This window comes from Eretmochelys imbricata, chromosome 6, assembly GCF_965152235.1.
Source record: "Eretmochelys imbricata isolate rEreImb1 chromosome 6, rEreImb1.hap1, whole genome shotgun sequence".
Taxonomy (NCBI): domain Eukaryota; kingdom Metazoa; phylum Chordata; order Testudines; family Cheloniidae; genus Eretmochelys; species Eretmochelys imbricata.
In genome coordinates this window covers 102,260,394-102,278,881 of record NC_135577.1, presented here as the reverse complement: position 1 = coordinate 102,278,881, position 18,488 = coordinate 102,260,394, and the positions used below count along the sequence as shown (strand labels likewise).

Below are 18,488 nucleotides of genomic sequence, written 5' to 3'. Positions count from 1 at the left end.
AAAATGATGTAAACTAAATTTCTCCTCTTGATTCATGAGGGAGAAACAAACTAGATGAATTTATTCTCATCTTGTAGCTATAATTCTTTTACCTTTAGCAAGTACATTTTACTTGCTAAAGATCTCTGGCCTGACTACACTGAAAAAACTTCTCCTGTTTAATATGATGTGATTGTCTTTGATAAACTATATTCTACTGTCAGACATGTTACTGTGTGTGTGTCTGTAATGGGCAAACACAATGTGTAACACCTTTCCTTAGCTGTGGAGTTCTTTGCAATTCACTCTCAAACCAATGTTTACAAAAGTACTTTAAACTGAGCGCAAAAATTAGGGCAACAAGAGATTCAAATTTAATAGAAGAAATAGCAAGTAATACAGTAGAAATGCACTAATAGTAATGGGGAAAACCCATTTGTGAATTAACAAGCAAATAAATAATAGCAAAACAAGGATAGTACATCTTTATATATTGTTCATTTATGCAGACAACTATAGTTCAGCTTGAATTTGTGATAGTACATAATGTATGAGTGAATGATGTGTCATATATTTTGTAATACTAATAATGAAATTTTAGCAATACAGCAACTCCCAAAAGAAATGGTTCTTTGAGATGTAGATCTACTGGAAGACGAAACTTACTCTAGCGGTGGTTCTTCAAGATGTGATACAGACACGTATTCCACTTAGATGCATGAGCACACGGCATGTTAGAGCTGGAGATTTTGCCTGACAATACCTGTAGAAGGGTGGCACCTCATGGCTGTGGCCCCTCCCCTGGCTATATGAGACAGCGCCACCCTGCTGAGTTCCTTTGTTCTGAATGCCCCTGAGAGAAGACTCCGATGCAAAGGAGATGGAGGGTAGGCTGTGGAATACACATCTGCATACCATCTTGAAGAACCACAGTTACAGTGAGTAACTGTTTTTTCTTCTTCAAGTAGACGTAGAAGTGTATTCCCTTTAGGTGACTCACAAGCAGTACCCCGTCCAGGAGAGGTGTGCTAAGAGTCTATCGAAAGAGGGATCACAGGACTGTTCTTCTTAAAGCTTGCATCCACCTTGGAAGATGTGGTAACAGCATAATGGTCTGTAAACGTGTGTATGAATGACCATGTGGCAAATATCAAATATGGAAAAGTCACTGAGGAACACTATCACCATTGCTTGCACTCTCATCCAATGAGCCCATATCAGCTGAGGAGGTGCAGTTCAAGCTATCTAATGCACAATCTTGATACAGGATGCTATCCATCTGGAGATGGTCTGTGAAGAGACTGCTTGCCCCTTTGCGCAGTCTGCATATGACATGAACAGGTGAGGCAAAGCATGAAACACTTCAGTCCTAACCAAATAAAAGGCTAGACACTGTTTGACATCCAAAGTATGGAGGTACTATTCCTCTGGGGATGAATGTAGCTTAGGAAAAAATACAGGTAAATGCACCGCTTGGTTCAAATGAAACTGAGACCCCACTTTGGATAAAAACTTTGGGTGTGGTCGTAAAGTTACCTTGTCTTTGAAGAACTGTGTGTAAGGAGGCCCATCCATCAAGGCCTGCAACTCATGCACCCTCCTTGTAGATGTAATGGCTATGAGGAATGTGGTTTTCTGAGACAAAAGGGGCAGTAGACAGGAAACAAGGGGCTCGAATAGAGGGTCCATTAGAGCCACCAGAACTGTGTTTAGGTCCCACAAGGGGACTGGCTCTTGGACGAGAGGATGTAAACGGAGAAGTCCTTTTTAGAAATCTTGTCATCAAGGCATTGGAAAAGATTGAGTTTCTGTGAACATGAAAGATTGCTGCCAGATGCACTCAGTGAACTGACTGCGAGGCCAAATTTCTGTAGATGTAGTAGGTATTCCAAGGTATCCTGGATAGAAGATTACATCAGTTGGATCCCGGAGGCCAGAGACCACATGGAAGACCTCTTCCACTTTGTTAAGTAGGTCATCCTAGTAGAGGACTTCCTTCACAACATGGGGAGTAGATGGCCAGCCCTCTGTGGAGAAAGAGGTGGTTAGGGACTATTTAGAAAAGCTGGACGTGCACAAGTCCATGGGGCCGGATGAGTTGCATCCGAGAGTGCTAAAGGAATTGGCGGCTGTGATTGCAGAGCCATTGGCCATTATCTTTGAAAACTCATGGCAATCGGGGGAAGTCCCGGATGATTGGAAAAAGGCTAATGTAGTGCCAATCTTTAAAAAAGGGAAGAAGGAGGATCCTGGGAACTACAGGCCAGTCAGCCTCACCTCAGTCCCCGGAAAAATCATGGAGCAGCTCCTCAAGGAATCAATCCTGAAGCACTTACATGAGAGGAAAGTGATCAGGAACAGTCAGCATGGATTCACTAAGGGAAGGTCATGCCTGACTAATCTAATTGCCTTCTATGATGAGATTACTGGTTCTGTGGATGAAGGGAAAGCAGTGGATGTATTGTTTCTTGACTTCAGCAAAGCTTTTGACACAGTCTCCCACAGTATTCTTATCAGCAAGTTAAAGAAGTATGGGCTGGATGAATGCACTATAAGGTGGGTAGAAAGTTGGCTAGATTGTCGGGCTCAACGGGTAGTGATCAATGGCTCCATGTCTAGTTGGCAGCTGGTGTCAAGTGGAGTGCCCCAGGGGTCAGTCCTGGGGCCGGTTTTGTTCAATATCTTCATAAATGATCTGGAGGATGGTATGGATTGCACTCAGCAAATTTGCGGATGATACTAAACTGGGAGGAGTGGTAGATACGCTGGAGGGCAGGGATAGGACACAGAGGGACCTAGACAAATTGGAGGATTGGGCCAAAAGAAATCTGATGAGGTTCAATAAGGATAAGTGCAGGGTCCTGCACTTAGGACGGAAGAACCCAGTGCACAGCTACAGACTAGGGACCGAATGGCTAGGCAGCAGTTCTGCGGAAAAGGACCTAGGGGTGACAGTGGACGAGAAGCTGGATATGAGTCAGCAGTGTGCCCCTATTGCCAAGAAGGCCAATGGCATTTTGGGATGTATAAGTAGGGGCATAGCCAGCAGATCGAGGGACGTGATCGTCCCCCTCTATTCGACATTGGTGAGGCCTCATCTGGAGTACTGTGTCCAGTTTTGGGCCCCACACTACAAGAAGGATGTGGATAAATTGGAGAGAGTCCAGCGAAGGGCAACAAAAATGATTAGGGGTCTGGAACACATGACTTATAAGGAGAGGCTGAGGGAACTGGGATTGTTTAGTCTGCAGAAGAGAAGAATGAGGGGGGATTTGATAGCTGCTTTCAACTCCCTGAGAGGTGGTTCCAGAGAGGATGGTTCTAGACTATTCTCAGTGATAGAAGAGGACAAGACAAGGAGTAATGGTCTCAATTTGCAGTGGGGGAGGTTTAGGTTGGATATTAGGAAAAACTTTTTCAGTAGGAGGGTGGTGAAACACTGGAATGCGTTACCTAGGGAGGTGGTAGAGTCTCCTTCCTTAGGAGTTTTTAAGGTCAGGCTTGACAAAGCCCTGGCCGGGATGATTTAATTGGGGATTGGTCCTGCTTTGAGCAGGGGGTTGGACTAGATGACCTCCTGAGGTCCCTTCCAACCCTGATATTCTATGATTCTAATGAGTAGTACTTGCTGGACACTGAGCACTGCTCTTTCTCTTCATTAAACCATGCAGCAGCGTCGCTGTAAGGTGTAGGGAGGTAAGTGCAGGATGGAGAGTGATGCCATGGTTCTGAGTGAGCAGGTTGCGATGAGGAAAAAGTGGTATGGGAGGCTGAACCAACGTTACAATAAGGTCCAAGAACCAGTACTGCCTTAGCTGCGCTGGAGCAGTGAGGGTGAGCTTGGCCTGATCCACCTTGAGCTTGAGGATGACCTGAAAAATGATCGGGATAGGGGAGAAAGTATACAGAAGAGTCGACTGCCAGCTACAGTGGAAGACATCAGAGAGGGAGCTCAGGTTGAGACACCCCCACCAAGACTACAATAGGTGACACTTCCTGTTTTTGCTCATTGCAGAGAGGTCAACCATGGGAATGCCCCCGGTTGCAACGACGACCTGGGAGGACCCTCGCCTTCAGGGACCACTTGTGACTCAGGTAGAAAACCCCACTGAGATGGTCCATGAGAAAATTCTGCATGCCAGGCAAGTGGACAGCTATCAGAGTGAGGTCCTCTTAAATGCAGAATTGCCCAGGTTGATCTTATCTAGGCACAGTAACCTGGAGTGTGCTCCCCCTTGTTTGTTCACACAGTACATTGCGGTGGTATTGTCGGTGAGAATGTGAACCATGCACTGTGGATTGCCCAAAGCTCCAGCACGCTGCTATTGAGTGAGGCTTCCTGTTCCAATCACAGACACTGTACCCTCAGTGAGTTCAGATGTGCTCCCCAACCCTGAAGGGAAGCATCGTAACTACTGACTTATTTGGAGAGAGCCGAGCGAACGGGATGCCCTGCCATACATTGTGTGGGCATGTCTGCCACTGTAAGGAGTGCAGAACTAGTGGGGGAAGGTGAACCAATCTGTCCAGAGAATGCAGGGCAGGGTGGTAGACCATCTACCACACGTAAAAGTACAGCCTCGCAAATTCGACTACATGTGTACAAGCGGATATGTGGCCAACAGGCTCAGACACACCTGGACTGTTGTGGAGGGCTGAGAACGTAGACTAAAGCAGAGATGTTGAATTGCATGGACGTGATCAGTCAGCAGGAACACCCTTAATATTATGGAATCTAACAGGGCCCCAATGAACTCAATTTTTTGATGGGAGCCAACGTTGACTTTATGGTGTTTAAAATGAGACCCAGACAGTTGAGCAAACACAACATGGTGTTGATGTAGGCAACAACTTCCTCTCGGGAGCTGCTTCTTAGTAGCCAGTCATCAAGGTACGGGAAGATGTGGATTCCCTTCCTCCTGAGATATGGCATAACCATGGCCATGCACCTGGTGAAAACTCAGGGGACAGAAGAGAGGCCAAATGGGAAAACCATATACTAAAAGTGGTGTTCTTCTACAACGAAATGGAGAAACTTTCTGTGGCTTGGTAGAATTGCCACATGAAAGTAGGTCCAGAGCAGCAAACCAGTCGTTCTGAGATAGCATGGGGAGGATAGTCAATAGAGTAAACATTTGGAACCTCATGTATTTGATAAACTTGTTGATATCATGAAGATTGAGGATGGGTCTTATTCCACCCTTGGCTTTGGGTATCAGGAAGTACTGGAAGTAGAAGCCTGATATGCTGGCAGAATGTCCTCCACCTCTCCCAACGCTAGCTAGAGCTGACCTGCTCAATGAGCAGTGTCTCATGAGAGGGGTCCCTGAAGAGGGTTGGAGAGGGGAGAGGAGGTGTAGAGAGCAACTGGATGGCATAACCCGATCTGACAGTGTCTAGGACCCTGTTGTCAGAAGTAATTGATCCCCAAACATTGTTAAAGCGGTCCAGCCTGTCCCCAAAGGAGTAGAGGGAAGCAGAAGGTGGAGCAATGACTGGAACACTCATTGGACCAAGGAGTCAAAATGAGCACATAGAAGGTACAGGGGGAAGACACATGGACTGGCCAAACCCCAAGCTCGACTGAATCCTCTTGTGGGAACGATCCCTTTTTCTTGGGTAGTCCTGCTGTTTCAGGGGGAAGAAATGCACAAAGGAGTGCTGCAGGCAGTACTACTGCTGCTGACCACCACGGTGGTGCCTCTGTGTCAACAATGTGTACCTCAAGATAGCTCTGGAGTCCTTAAAGGAGCGCTAGTGTGTCATTGATCTTTTCCGAGAACAAGGTCCATCCATCAAAAGGCAAGTCATTGATGGCTTGCTGGACATCATGTGCAATTCCAGAGTTTTGCAGTCAATAAGCCCTCCTCACAGTGATTACAGAAGCCACCACCCTGGCCAAAGTGTCCACAACATCAAGAGCAGACTGCAGGGACGTCTTGGGCACCAAGCACCCTTCCATGACAAACACCCAAAACTCCTCACACAAGGTCTCAGGCCCACTAATTAGTGCACAGCTGTCCAATTAAGGAAATTGTATTTGGACAGCAAGACTTGTTGATTGGCGATCCACATCTGTAGGGACAAGGATGTGTAGTTTTTCCAGCCCAGAAGGTCCAAAAGCTTGGAGTCTCTGTCCTTAGGGGTGGACTTTCTGCCATGTCAAGCCATGTCATTCATCACCATTACAACCAGGGAATTCGGAGCCGAATGGGAACAGAACTCCTCAAATCCCTGCACAGGAACAAAATAGCACTTCTCCATGCACTTAGCCAGTGGCAGTACCGAGGCCGGTGTGCTCCAGAGGGCTTTTGCTGGTTCAAGGAATGCATCATTGATTGGGAGGGCAACTCTCCCAGAGTCAGATGGCTGCAGAATGTCCACCAATTTGTGGGTGTTCTCATGTAGGAACTCTGCCTGAATGTCAAGGGACATTGCTACTGTGTAAAAGGTCTCGATATGCCTCAAAGTCCTCCAGTATGGAAGGGGAGGATGAATCAGACAGAACAGCATCATCTGGAGATGAGGATGATGTTCTTGATTGAGCCAAAGCTGGATCTTGCTCCCGGGATGACTTACTCAGATGGGAGGACTCCGGAGCTCTGCAGGAAGGAGGCCTGCTGATGCCTGGGCTTGCAGCTGATCTACAACCATCACAGTTGATTTGGTGAATGATCTTTGGTGTAATGAGGAGTGGGATCTCTGCAAGCGAGGGGCATCCCACTGAGTCCAAGGAGGCCACTGATATGAGTAGGACATTGCTGGCCAGTAGGCATCAGGTCAGGGACCTCTGTCCTGACCACAGGGTGCATGCCAATCCTGGGAGCCATAACAGTCCATTAGCGGCCCGCAGTGCTCATTGAGTGATGTGGAGTAGGAGGAGGATGACCCCAACTTGGATGCGGAAGAGTCCTGGGATCTTGATGACTGGGGTAGAGCAACAGCAGAGGAAGAGAGTAGGTGATCTGATTCATCCATTGCCCAGAATGAGGCAGGAATTGGTGCCTCAGATGAGAGCACATGCCTGTGCCGAAGGCCATGTTGGTCCTGAAGCGAATACCAGGTACCAGGGTGCTTTATTATCTTAACTGGGCACTTGGCCAGAGCACTAAAAGCAATTGCATCTGAGAGGTAACTGCCAGCAGAAAACACAAACTGTCTGCAATTTCTTGCTCAGTTTTTATCTTTTTACCCTAATGGAGTAAGGTGTTGAAGCTCAAGAAATTTGCTGCAGTGTTTAACTGTTCCAAGGTTTACAGTTAAAGCCATCATAGCCTCTTGACAGAGAATATTTGATTTTCTTTCTCCCTATAGAGCTGTTTCCATTAGCTTTATCTGAATGAATGTTAGCATTGAACCTTCAAGGGTCCCTCCCATTATCAGATCATTATCAAGACTGCCAGCTGTAGAACTTGGTAATACAAATGCAAGACAGGATTTGCTCTGTGAGATACTGTGTTTAATTACAATACCTCATTACTAGGGGATTTTGATTAAATTCCCCTTGATTTTAGGTCATGTAGAATTAAAGGGAAATTAGAGGTGTGATGTAAGTGAAAAATGATTAAAGAATGAAAAGTAACTCATTTCAGTTGAGAGATGTTTTGCTAGGTCACAGGACAACCCCATAAGAGTATGAGCTAGAAAAATATGGTTTCAGTTTCAATTATCTTTCCCTTATAACAGGCATGCACTGTTCTGAGAAACTTCTTGTAATACCTGATGATTTAAGCACATGATATGAAGAAACAGTCCTGAGTATCCTGTTTTTGTTGTATTTGTCTAACCTGGAATATTAATTTAGTTTTTCCAGTGTTAAATAACAAACCCATCACTGAGATTAATGAGAGATATTTTGATGGAATTTTAAGTAGAACGTATTGTGATCCCAGTAGAAATACTACAATGATGAATACAGGATGGATGGATAAACAGAAGTTGCCTAGGACTTTGCTTGCAGATCACACAGACAGTATTGACTTTTTCCAAGCCATTATGTTGGTCATTCTGCCAATGAACATTTAGGAAATCCAGACTGGTTGTGTTATTGACACAGTATACCAGACCCTGCTCTCTTAATTATGTTCCTTTTTATTATAAAAGAAAAAGTACAATTATGACTCTCCTCTGCCATTTTAACTCATTCTCATTTTGAGAACCTCCACAGGATTACAGATTTACACCTAGTTCTGAGTTGTATTGGTGAAATATATGTTTGAAGCTTCAGAACTTCAATTATCTGTCCCTTCTTTAATTTAGAAATATCTGAAACAGCAGACATCAAATCTGGTAAATAAAGTTCACTCCTGGGCTTCAACCTGACAATCAATTTCAGCTAAGAACACTTTTACAGTTTTCAGAGTAACAGCCGTGTTAGTCTCTATTCGCAAAAAGAAAAGGAGTACTTGTGGCACCTTAGAGACTAACCAATTTATTTGAGCATGAGCTTTCGTGAGCTACAGCTCACTTCATCGGATGAAGTGAGCTGTAGCTCACGAAAGCTCATGTTCAAATAAATTGGTTAGTCTCTAAGGTGCCACAAGTACTCCTTTTCTTTTTACTTTTACAGTTGGCTCCCTCAAATGGAAACCTTTATAGATTTCCAATTATAATCTTACTGTCAGGCATCAAATCAGTTTCTACCTACATAAACATAATAAGGTGGGAAGAAAGGTTATATTTCAAGATGGAGAGTAGTGGTACTGTAAGTTGAAAAAACAATGTAATGTAAGTTGAAAAACCCTGTTAGGAGACTGGAGAACCCCTCCACTCCCCAAATACACCTTTACATGCTCCTGTGTCCCAGGGATGAGGCACTTTTGCCCTTGTTTTAATGTTCTTAGCACCTGTTTCACATTTTCTAGCAGTTGGGGGAGCTATGGTTCGGCATGTCTGAACATGCTATGTATGTGACATGTGACCATCACAAGACACGAGTAACTTAGAATCTATACGGGGTGTTAAGAGCTTCTCTTTGTGGTGGCATGGTGACAGACTCTGAATAGAGAGAAAGGTTCATCTGCCCACAACCAGTATGCCTTGCTGGATCACCCAGCAGGAGAGCGATTGTTTACTTTATTTGCTGTAATGTAGCCTAGGATCACATTTGTATTCTATTGTAGTTTTCAACAAATGGTTAAAATCCACCTGGTCTCTCTCAAACTTAACTGAATTGCTTTAGGAGAAAGGCAGCTTGTAACACCCTAGAATTGTTTATATGCTTATACTACTGATTCTGTCCAAATACTCACAGAAACCCAGCAGCAGATGTATTCAGAGGACAAAGTTTACATATTTTTGAATATTTTTAAACTGATTTTCATGCTGGTGAAAGGAGTCTGGTAGCCACTGAGAGTGAAATTTTTTTTATCCGGGGAACAGGTGCAATATGGATACCTTCAGTATTCAAGATTTCTCATGTTGTCCCATTAATTTGCCTCAACCCCATTCTGGATGGCACATCTATAAAAATAAGGAGGTTCAGTTTTCCATGCTCACATAATCAGTGCACCCTTTTCTGAGAATGTTGGTTGTGGTATGTGCTCTTGTCCACTAGGAATGGACTGAGAGCCCAAACTCATTTCCTGTAGCACATTAAATAGCCATGTGATAGTAGTAGTTCTGAACCAGTGACCAACAGCTGAAGGTTTCACCATCCCATTATCAATCTCCTAACCTATCCACAGAGAATACCTTAGTAATGGATGGAAGTGCTGATGCCCAGTTTGCCTTCTTGGACAATCTGGGGAACCCAATAGCTTTCCTCAGATAGCGATCGTGTATTTCACAGGTGTTGAGGATATACAGAGCACAAGCAACAGCATAGCCTCCCCAGTTAGAGACCCCTGCAAGAGAAAGTCACCATGAAACTGGACAGTAAAAATTAAACATAAAATGTTTTTAAATAATTGTGAACCTAATCCACGTAAATCTCAAAGTGTGGGGTGAGAGGTAGGAATGTCCTAATAATATTCAGCAATAAGGGTTTTTTAATTAAATGTTTTAAGATAATACAAACATTTCATACAGTACACTGTACACACCCTACCAGTTTACTAAATTCTGAAAAGTTACTGTACTACCCTATCTAGAGTTATGCTTTGAAATTAACTACATTGAAAAACTCAGCTGTAAGGGCTAAAGACTGGAGATGTCTCTAGCCTTCCACATTACTTTGATAGGTTAGTTGCCAGTGACAAAGTTAGCCGCAATCAGAAACCAATTTATGGACCAGTGGTGGAATACACAATTTGATGGGTTTTATTAGCAAGATTTTCCTAGTGCCTGTTTTGGATTGAAATAGTCTATAAGAACAGCCATGTGCTGTTTCATTAACTGTTCCACAGAGATATTCTATTTTTAATATGTCTTACAGTTGTTTATTTTTATACTTGCAAAAGCATGTTACCAGAAAAATCTCATGGGGAATTCCATGGCATCAACAATTTTCCTGCAAGCTATTATTAGATACATCGTACAGCTTATTGACATTCCTCTAGATTAAAATCAGTCCTTCAAAGTACATATTAATATTTGGCGTGATACTAATTATCTAATAATAAATGAGAAAGCCAGGAATAGAATTCAAGAGTCTTGACTCCCAGGCCTGTGCTTTGACTCTGAAATCAAGTTTCATCTCACTTGGTGGATACAAATCTTGTCATTCACGTTCACCTTTGGGTATCTTCTGTAATATAAAAGTTTTTAACTTTGCTATATGCTGTATTTGTGTGTCTAATTTAGAGTTGAGCAAAGTTTTTTTTTAGCTGTTTGTGTGAACTTTTATTTCCGATCCAATACGTGCAGGTTTGCAGCTACTAGTTTAAATTTGGGGGTTAGTGATTCAAACAAATGCAAAAACTCAAAAGGGAAATAGTCAAAACCAGAATTTCACTTGGCTTTGTGGCAAAGCCATGGATTCTGTGTGGCTTTAACTGAACCAAGTCTTGTCAACTTTTGCAAACTTAGGATGAGTTGAGTTATCAGCTTTTCCAAAACCAGGTGAGATTTACATGGTGTCAGATTTTATAATGAAAATTTTTTATAAAGTTCATAGCTTATTCTTTTTGTTCACAAAGAGCATAGGCTGCGTAAACAATTCAGCCGTTTTATGGGAGGAGCAGCTGTGATGAAAACAGCAAATGACTGTCTGTTGACTGCTGATGAAGTCTATAATTCTTCTTTAGGGCTTTGTGGGATTGTAAGTGTTTATCCCAACAAAGTTAATATCCATGAATTATTTGTACACTGAGATTAGACTAGACCTCATTGTCTTTTAAGTGATGTCTTTTAAGTGATGTTTTTAAGCAACTTCTTTAAAAATACTTGATCATTCTAATACTGTGTTTGCATTTCTCTCAGCAGACTTCATATTTTATCATTACTGATCCAGCAACTCCGATCACACGACTACTGCTCCTGCACCCGTAAATCGCACAACTACTGTTCCTAGACCTCTGTTCCCAGAAGTCTGGAATATTCAAATTTTCCACACTTCCATTTTTAGAAAATTTGGAAATTAATGTTATAGTTGCATGTTACATTCCCCATTTGACCTTCCTGCTCAAAACACATTCCTTTTCTTTCCTCTACTGTGTCTTGGGCTAGCCAGCTGCTCTGAGTATAAACACTGCAGTTCCTAGAACAGCAACTTTAGGACAGACACATGGGCAGAAAGGGGTAGAAACAATCAGACTCTTCACTCCCAATTTCCTCCCCAATTACTTCCTATTTCTGTACCATTGGTGCTGGAATCATAGAATCATAGAATATCAGGGTTGGAAGGGACCTCAGGAGGTCATCTAGTCCAACCCCCTGCTCAAAAGCAGGACCCAGACCCAATTAAATCATCCCAGCCAGGGCTTTGTCAAGCCTGACCTTAAAAACGTCTAAGGAAGGAGATTCCACCACCTCCCTAGGCAACGCATTCCAGTGTTCCACCACCCTCCTAGTGAAAAAGTTTTTCCTAATATCCAACCTGAACCTCCCCCACTGCAACTTGAGACCATTACTCCTTGTCCTGTCCTCTTCCACCACTGAGAATAGTCTAGAACCATCCTCTCTGGAACTACCTCTCAGGTAGTTGAAAGCAGCTATCAAATCCCCCCTCATTCTTCTCTTCTGCAGACTAAACAATCCCAGTTCCCTCAGCCTCTCCTTATAAGTCATGTGTTCCAGACCCCTAATCATTTTTGTTGCCTTTCGCTGGACTCTCTCCAATTTATCCACATCCTTCTTGTAGTGTGGGTCCCAAAACTGGACACAGTACTCCAGATGAGGCCTCACCAATGTCGAATAGAGGGGGATGATCACGTCCCTCGATCTGCTCGCTATGCCCCTACTTATACATCCCAAAATGCCATTGGCCTTCTTGGCAACAAGGGCACACTGCTGGCTCATATCCAGCTTCTCGTCCACTGTCACCCCTAGGTCCTTTTCCGCAGAACTGCTGCCTAGCCATTCGGTCCCTAGTCTGTAGCTGTGCATTGGGTTCTTCCGTCCTAAGTGCAGGACCCTGCACTTATCCTTATTGAACCTCATCAGATTTCTTTTGGCCCAATCCTCCAATTTGTCTAGGTCCCTCTGTATCCTATCCCTGCCCTCCAGCGTATCTACCACTCCTCCCAGTTTAGTATCATTCGCAAATTTGCTGAGAGTGCAATCCACACCATCCTCCAGATCATTTATGAAGATATTGAACAAAACCGGCCCCAGGACTGACCCCTGGGGCACTCCACTTGACACCGGCTGCCAACTAGACATGGAGCCATTGATCACTACCCGTTGAGCCCAACAATCTAGCCAACTTTCTACCCACCTTATGGTGCATTCATCCAGCCCATACTTCCTTAACTTGCTTAACTTGCTGACAAATCTAGCCTCCCTAGTCCCTTCTATTAAAGTGACCTCCCATTATGGCATACATGGGCACCCAATGTACTGAGCTATAGCACAACACAGACCACACAATTTGTAAATCCTGTCATTGCTGAATCAGTCTCCTTCATTATTAACTTCTGTAAAGCCTATTTTGTGCTGGCCAAGTCAACAGGGCAGGAAAGGGTTCTAAACATGAAGTTGCATTTCTGTTTTTTTACATGCAAAATTTAGAATGTATAGAAGCCCTGCAGAGATTATTTGATAGAGTTCGCATCACCCCATAAGTGCAATTGATTTTAGCCTGGTATGGTACACCCCCAGGGCACTAACAAATACACTGAACTTATATGAATACAAAGTTCATTTAATTCCTGCATAGAAGATGGCTGTACAGTTCTCCTTGAGAGTCAAATGATTTTAATATTTATTTAGGGTGGGAATTTTCATAAGTACTCAGTGTTGGCCTAGTTCTGCTGCCATTGAAGTAACACTGACTTTAATGAGAGCAGAGGTATGCCAATACTGAGCACTGACTTCAATGGGAGCAGAGAGAGGCTGAATGCTTTTGAACATAACACCTTTAATTGCTTAGTACAGTTTCGAAATGAAATTAACAGCGGTCTAAAAGTTAAAAAGGCTCCAAAGTAACTCACAAACAGGACTCTAGAGTCATGTGATGATCTTTGATCTTTTAATTTTGCAGGAACTCATTATGAAAAGTTCAATCCTGTGACATGCTGAGCATTCTCCATTTTCAGTTATACCGGGGAAGATGTGGATGCTCAACACCTCACAGGATTGGGCACAAAAGAGAGAAAGCTCACAGTACCTGAATGCTCAGTAGATCATTTAGAGAAAGTGCCAAACCAAAATTAATCTGCAACACATGTGCTTTGTTCTCACTTTTTAAAAACTTACCAGCTACAATAGCGAAATCAGCTTCAACGTCACAAGCTATAACATCTCCATTTTTTATGTGCTTCCTTACAGCTTCTTTTACTTTTCCCATTCCCAGTTCATTTCCTCCATCCCCAATGCCTTCATTAAAAAAGAAAAAAGATGCCATGAGTATCCAAACCACCTTACAAATTCAAACCCATTTATAAGCTATCCACAATAGTCTGTGTATAACAGGTCAGCTCTCTTGAACTGTTTTCAAAAGTGTCACAAAACAGAAGATCACAAAAACAATAGCTGAAAACATTGCAGTGAGCGGGCTTTGTCTCCCTGGTGGGCAGAGCCGGGATATCCGCTCTGGATATCTGGAAGCAGAGGGGTGGGACAGGAACTGGAAATATAAAAGGCAGGCCCTCCAGCTCAGTTGTGGGAGAGCTGCCAGAGGAGCAGGACATCTCCCCCCTGCTGCTGAAGCTTGGACCCGATGGAGGCAGCTACATCGCCAGAAACCCAGAGGGATTGCTGGAGCTGCCAGGAACCGGGAACACAGAGGAGCTGCTGGGGCTGCCATTAGCTGTTTACCCCAGCCAGATGAACGACAACCCTGGAACACAGGTACCTCCTGAATGGGAGTGTAGGAAGGAGCCCAGGGAAGCCGAATAGGGTTTGGCTGTATTACTAATTGCAAGCCGGCCAACATGTTGCTGCCGGATTTCCCTGCTGATCCAGTGGCAGACCACTCTGCCACTGTTACGGCCCTGGGCTGGGACACAGTGGAGTTGGGTGCGCCTGTGTCCCCCTGCCCTTGAGTGTGGCAGCCTTCCCACCTTTAGGCCAACAGGCTTGCATTGGTTTGTCCCCGGCCTGAGTTAGGATGCCAGATGGTTTTGCTTTCTGTCCCACCAGAGAGCTGATCCCCCTAGACTGCTGTGTTGCTCTGCCTGACTGCAGGCCAGTTAACAGCTGTTAACTGTTTTGCCACTCCACCCTGATTGAGGGCCCCCAACATATAGACTCACTGCTGCTCTTCCTGACTATACGCCAGAGCCATTAACTGTTTGCTGCCCTGCCCTGATTGAGGGTCCCCCCGGCATACAGACTCACTGCTGCTTTGCCTGACTGCAGGTCAGAGCCATTAAGTGTTTGCTGCCCTCCCCGATTGAAGGATCTGGGCTTATAGACTCACTGCTGTTCTGCCTGACTACAGGCCAGAGCCATTAACTGTTTGCTGCATCGCCCTGGCTGAGGTCTGGGACTTATAGATCCAATTGCTGCCCGGCCTGTACTGCAGGCTTGGGCCTATTAACTGTCGGCTAATTTCCCCCTGAACTGAGTCACTCCAGAAGCATTATAGCAAGGGGGCGTGGTTTCCCTCCCTGACGGACGGAGACAGAGCTGTGACCGCCTTCTAATTATCTTATAATATACCAACTTACAAAACATTCAGGTATGTGTAGTAACTAGAAATTATGCTCTGTAAGCAACAGCTACAAGAAGGTGACATTATCCAATGCTCTTGAACAGCTCTGACACTGTATCTAGGAGAGAGAGGTAGTAATCTTACACTTCATGGAAGGACTTAAACAAATGTAATATATTTTTGTATATACATGCAAAATATTGTGAAATATTTAAATGAAGCAAAAGAGGTAAACTTTGGCTTGTTGCTAGTTTTGAGAAAATTAAACAAGTAACAGGTTTCAGAGTAGCAGCCGTGTTAGTCTGTATTCGCAAAAAGAAAGGAAGTACTTGTGGCACCTTAGAGACTAACCAATTTATTTGAGCATAAGCTTTCGTGAGCTACAGCTCACTTCATCGGAACATCCGGATGAAGTGAGCTGTAGCTCACGAAAGCTTATGCTCAAATAAATTGGTTAGTCTCTAAGGTGCCACAAGTACTCCTTTTTTTAAAACAAGTAACAATTTTTGTACAAATATATGCAAATGGTATGTGATGCCTTTGGAGGTAGCAGGAGTTCTTTCCCAGAACTTAGGAGTGTTTTCTACAGCATTTAGTCCCCTTGTGCCATGGGGCAGATGGAGCCCTAATTATACTCTCACTACTCTCATTTTCCCCACCAGTTTTCCTCTTAGAAAGATACATCTATACTTTTAAAAATTGGTCACTAATTTGGAGTGTCTGTTTTTGGGTGCCCTACTTGAAACACTTTGTATCTGACTTTCAGATGTGCTGAGCATTTATAGTACCATTAAAGTCAATAGAAGCTGTAGGGATCAATAAATGTCTGAATAATTGTTGGCTGTCCTAGGTGTCTTAAGTTGGGCACCCAAAAATTGAAGACCTGAAAAATTTGGCTGATAGTCAGAGATCTGGAGAGCAAGATACCAGATAAATCATTAAATTGCATGAATATTGGTGAATTCCAAAAATTAAGTGGATACATAATTGGTTAAACAACTGCAAACAAAGAGTAGATATTAATGGAATGATGTCAGATTGGAAGGAAGTCTCAAGAGGGGTTTCACAGGGATATTATCTGGGTCTGGTGTTATTTAACATCTTTATTTATGACCTAGATGTATGAATAGAGAGCCTACTGATCAAATTTGCAGATGACACAAAGCTAGAAGGAGTTGCCAACACTTCGGAAGATAGAGCTAAAATTCAAAGGGATCTTGATAAATTAGAGAACTGGGCTATAGACAACAAAATTAAATTCAGCAAAGATAAATGTAAGGTTCTACACTTAGGGAAGAAAAACCAAATGCACAAATACAGAATGGGGGAATACTGGTTTGGCAGCAGCTCTACTGAGAATGATCTGGGAGTTGTGGTGGATCACAACCTTAACATGGAGTCAAAAATATGATGCTACTGCAAAAAAAGCAAATGCAATTTTGGGTTGCATTAACAGAGGCATAGCATGCAAGTCAAGGGAGGTGATAGTACTTCTCTACTTAGAGCTGGTTAGGCCTCAGCTGGAGTACTGTGTCCAATTTTGGTCACCAATGTATAGAAAGGATGTAGAAAAACTGGAAAGAATCCAGAGCCGAGCAACAAAGATGAGCAAAAGGATGGAATGCAAGGCATATAAGCAAAGGCTGAAGGAAGTAGGTACGTTTAGTCTGGAAGAGAGGAGATTAAAGGGGGACATGATAGCAGTCTTCAACTACTTGAAAGGCTGCCATTAGAAAGATGGAGAAAAGTTGTTCTCTTTTGCCCCAGAGGACAGGACAAGAGACAATGAGTTCAAACTACAGCATAGCTGATTTAGATTAAATCTCAGAAAAAATTTCCTAACTGTAAGAACAATGGAACAAACTGCCTAGGGAGGTTATGGAAGCTCTTTCACTGAAGGTTTTCAAAAGGAGATTGGATAGCCATCTGTCGTGGATGGTTTAGACACAACAAATTCTGCATCTTGGCACGGGGTTAGACTCGATGACCCTTGCGGTCCCTTCTAGCCCTATGGTTTTATGATTCTAAGAGGAAGCCAAGACTGGTGAGGGCAAAACTTTTTCTATGGCTGTTGGTCTGGCTCTAGAACCTCTTCTTGATGGTCGGTGCCAGCCCCGGTACTGGGACTCTGGAGACAGAGCTGCCTGGTCCATAGTTTCTGCCCTTGTGGATGAGGGTACTGAGTGCATACAGTGAGAACAAAATCTGGAAACTGGGGGAAAACTCCAAGGGCTCCAAAACAGCCACTGATATGGGGCTGGACTCCATTGACCTGGCCACATTCCCATGGCAGTTCCCATTAAGGAGTCACAATGGTAGGTTGGAAGAGAGGATCTGGGAGGAGACTGGTAGGTCCAGCTTCAGAGTTGTGAGACTTAAAATCCCACTGCTGAGTCCAACGACAAAGACTCCCCTTCCTCCGACCATGAAGGGACTGATCCAGTCAGTGCCAGGGACCAATGATGAGAACCTGGTGATGGGCGGAGCATTGCCATCATATCAGGCTTCCCCTTAAGACAGTGCAGGAAGCAGGCAACTGAAGTACCGGAGGTTGAACTGCTGGCATGGGGATAGCACAATATTGCCAAGGAGTCCAACTCCTGTAGTGACAGAGACATCAGCACTGAGAGGCAGAGCAGATTTTTTTGGGACCACAAATGCTTCCAAGGTAGTCAGCACCGACATGGTATCTTGTTGTGGTGCTGAAGAAGATGCCAGTGCCACTTCTGACACCAGGCTTGATGGTGCTCTCTGTGGTGCCAGAGCCAACTGTGCTGACTTAGGCACCGATCTGGAGGAGTGCTTAGGTTTCAGGTGCACTCTGCTCAACTCCTTCTCACCCCCTTACCAAACTTAAGAGGGTGGAGACTTTCCCCTGGCTGGGGCATCTTTGGAAGTCTTATATTTCTTCCTCGGCCTAGGCAGGGGAGACAGAGTGCCAACTCCATGGGTGCTCTGGGGCTCAAGCACCTACCGATAAAAATAGCGGATGTTCAGCACCTGCAGTACCAGATTAATCTTTTGTGGGCTCCACCCCATGCTCCACCTGCGCTCCTGCCCGAAGCCCTGTCCCCGCTCGGCGTCTTCTGACTGAGGCCCCTCCCGCCTCTCGCACAGGGGAAAGAGGGCAGAGAGGAGCATCCACTAGCAAAAACGAAAGTCAGCACCTGTGGAGACAGGTGCCAGGATCCCATTAGAGCTGGAGGTGGGATTCTCACTGAAGTTGCAGACTCAGACGAGGATGAGCATTACCTCCAACAGCAGGAATTTCAGCCAACCTCCCTAGCCTTCTTCATTCTAGGCTCGAACTCCC

General features: G+C 44.2%; 1 protein-coding gene across 3 annotated transcripts in view; it reads right to left on the bottom strand.

The window, feature by feature from the left end:
- DGLUCY (D-glutamate cyclase) overlaps nt 1-18,488 on the bottom strand; it is a 116,605-nt gene that overhangs the window by 10,871 nt on the left and 87,246 nt on the right. For 2 of the 3 annotated variants that reach the window (XM_077819266.1, XM_077819265.1), the window contains exons 11-12: nt 13,777-13,896; nt 9,673-9,824 (exon numbers count right to left, since the gene is read on the bottom strand). In XM_077819266.1, coding sequence (XP_077675392.1) covers nt 9,673-9,824; nt 13,777-13,896 — 272 coding nt within the window. Of the gene's footprint in view, nt 1-9,672; nt 9,825-13,776; nt 13,897-18,488 lie in introns of those variants that run through there. The other variant, XM_077819267.1, reaches the window with a different exon arrangement.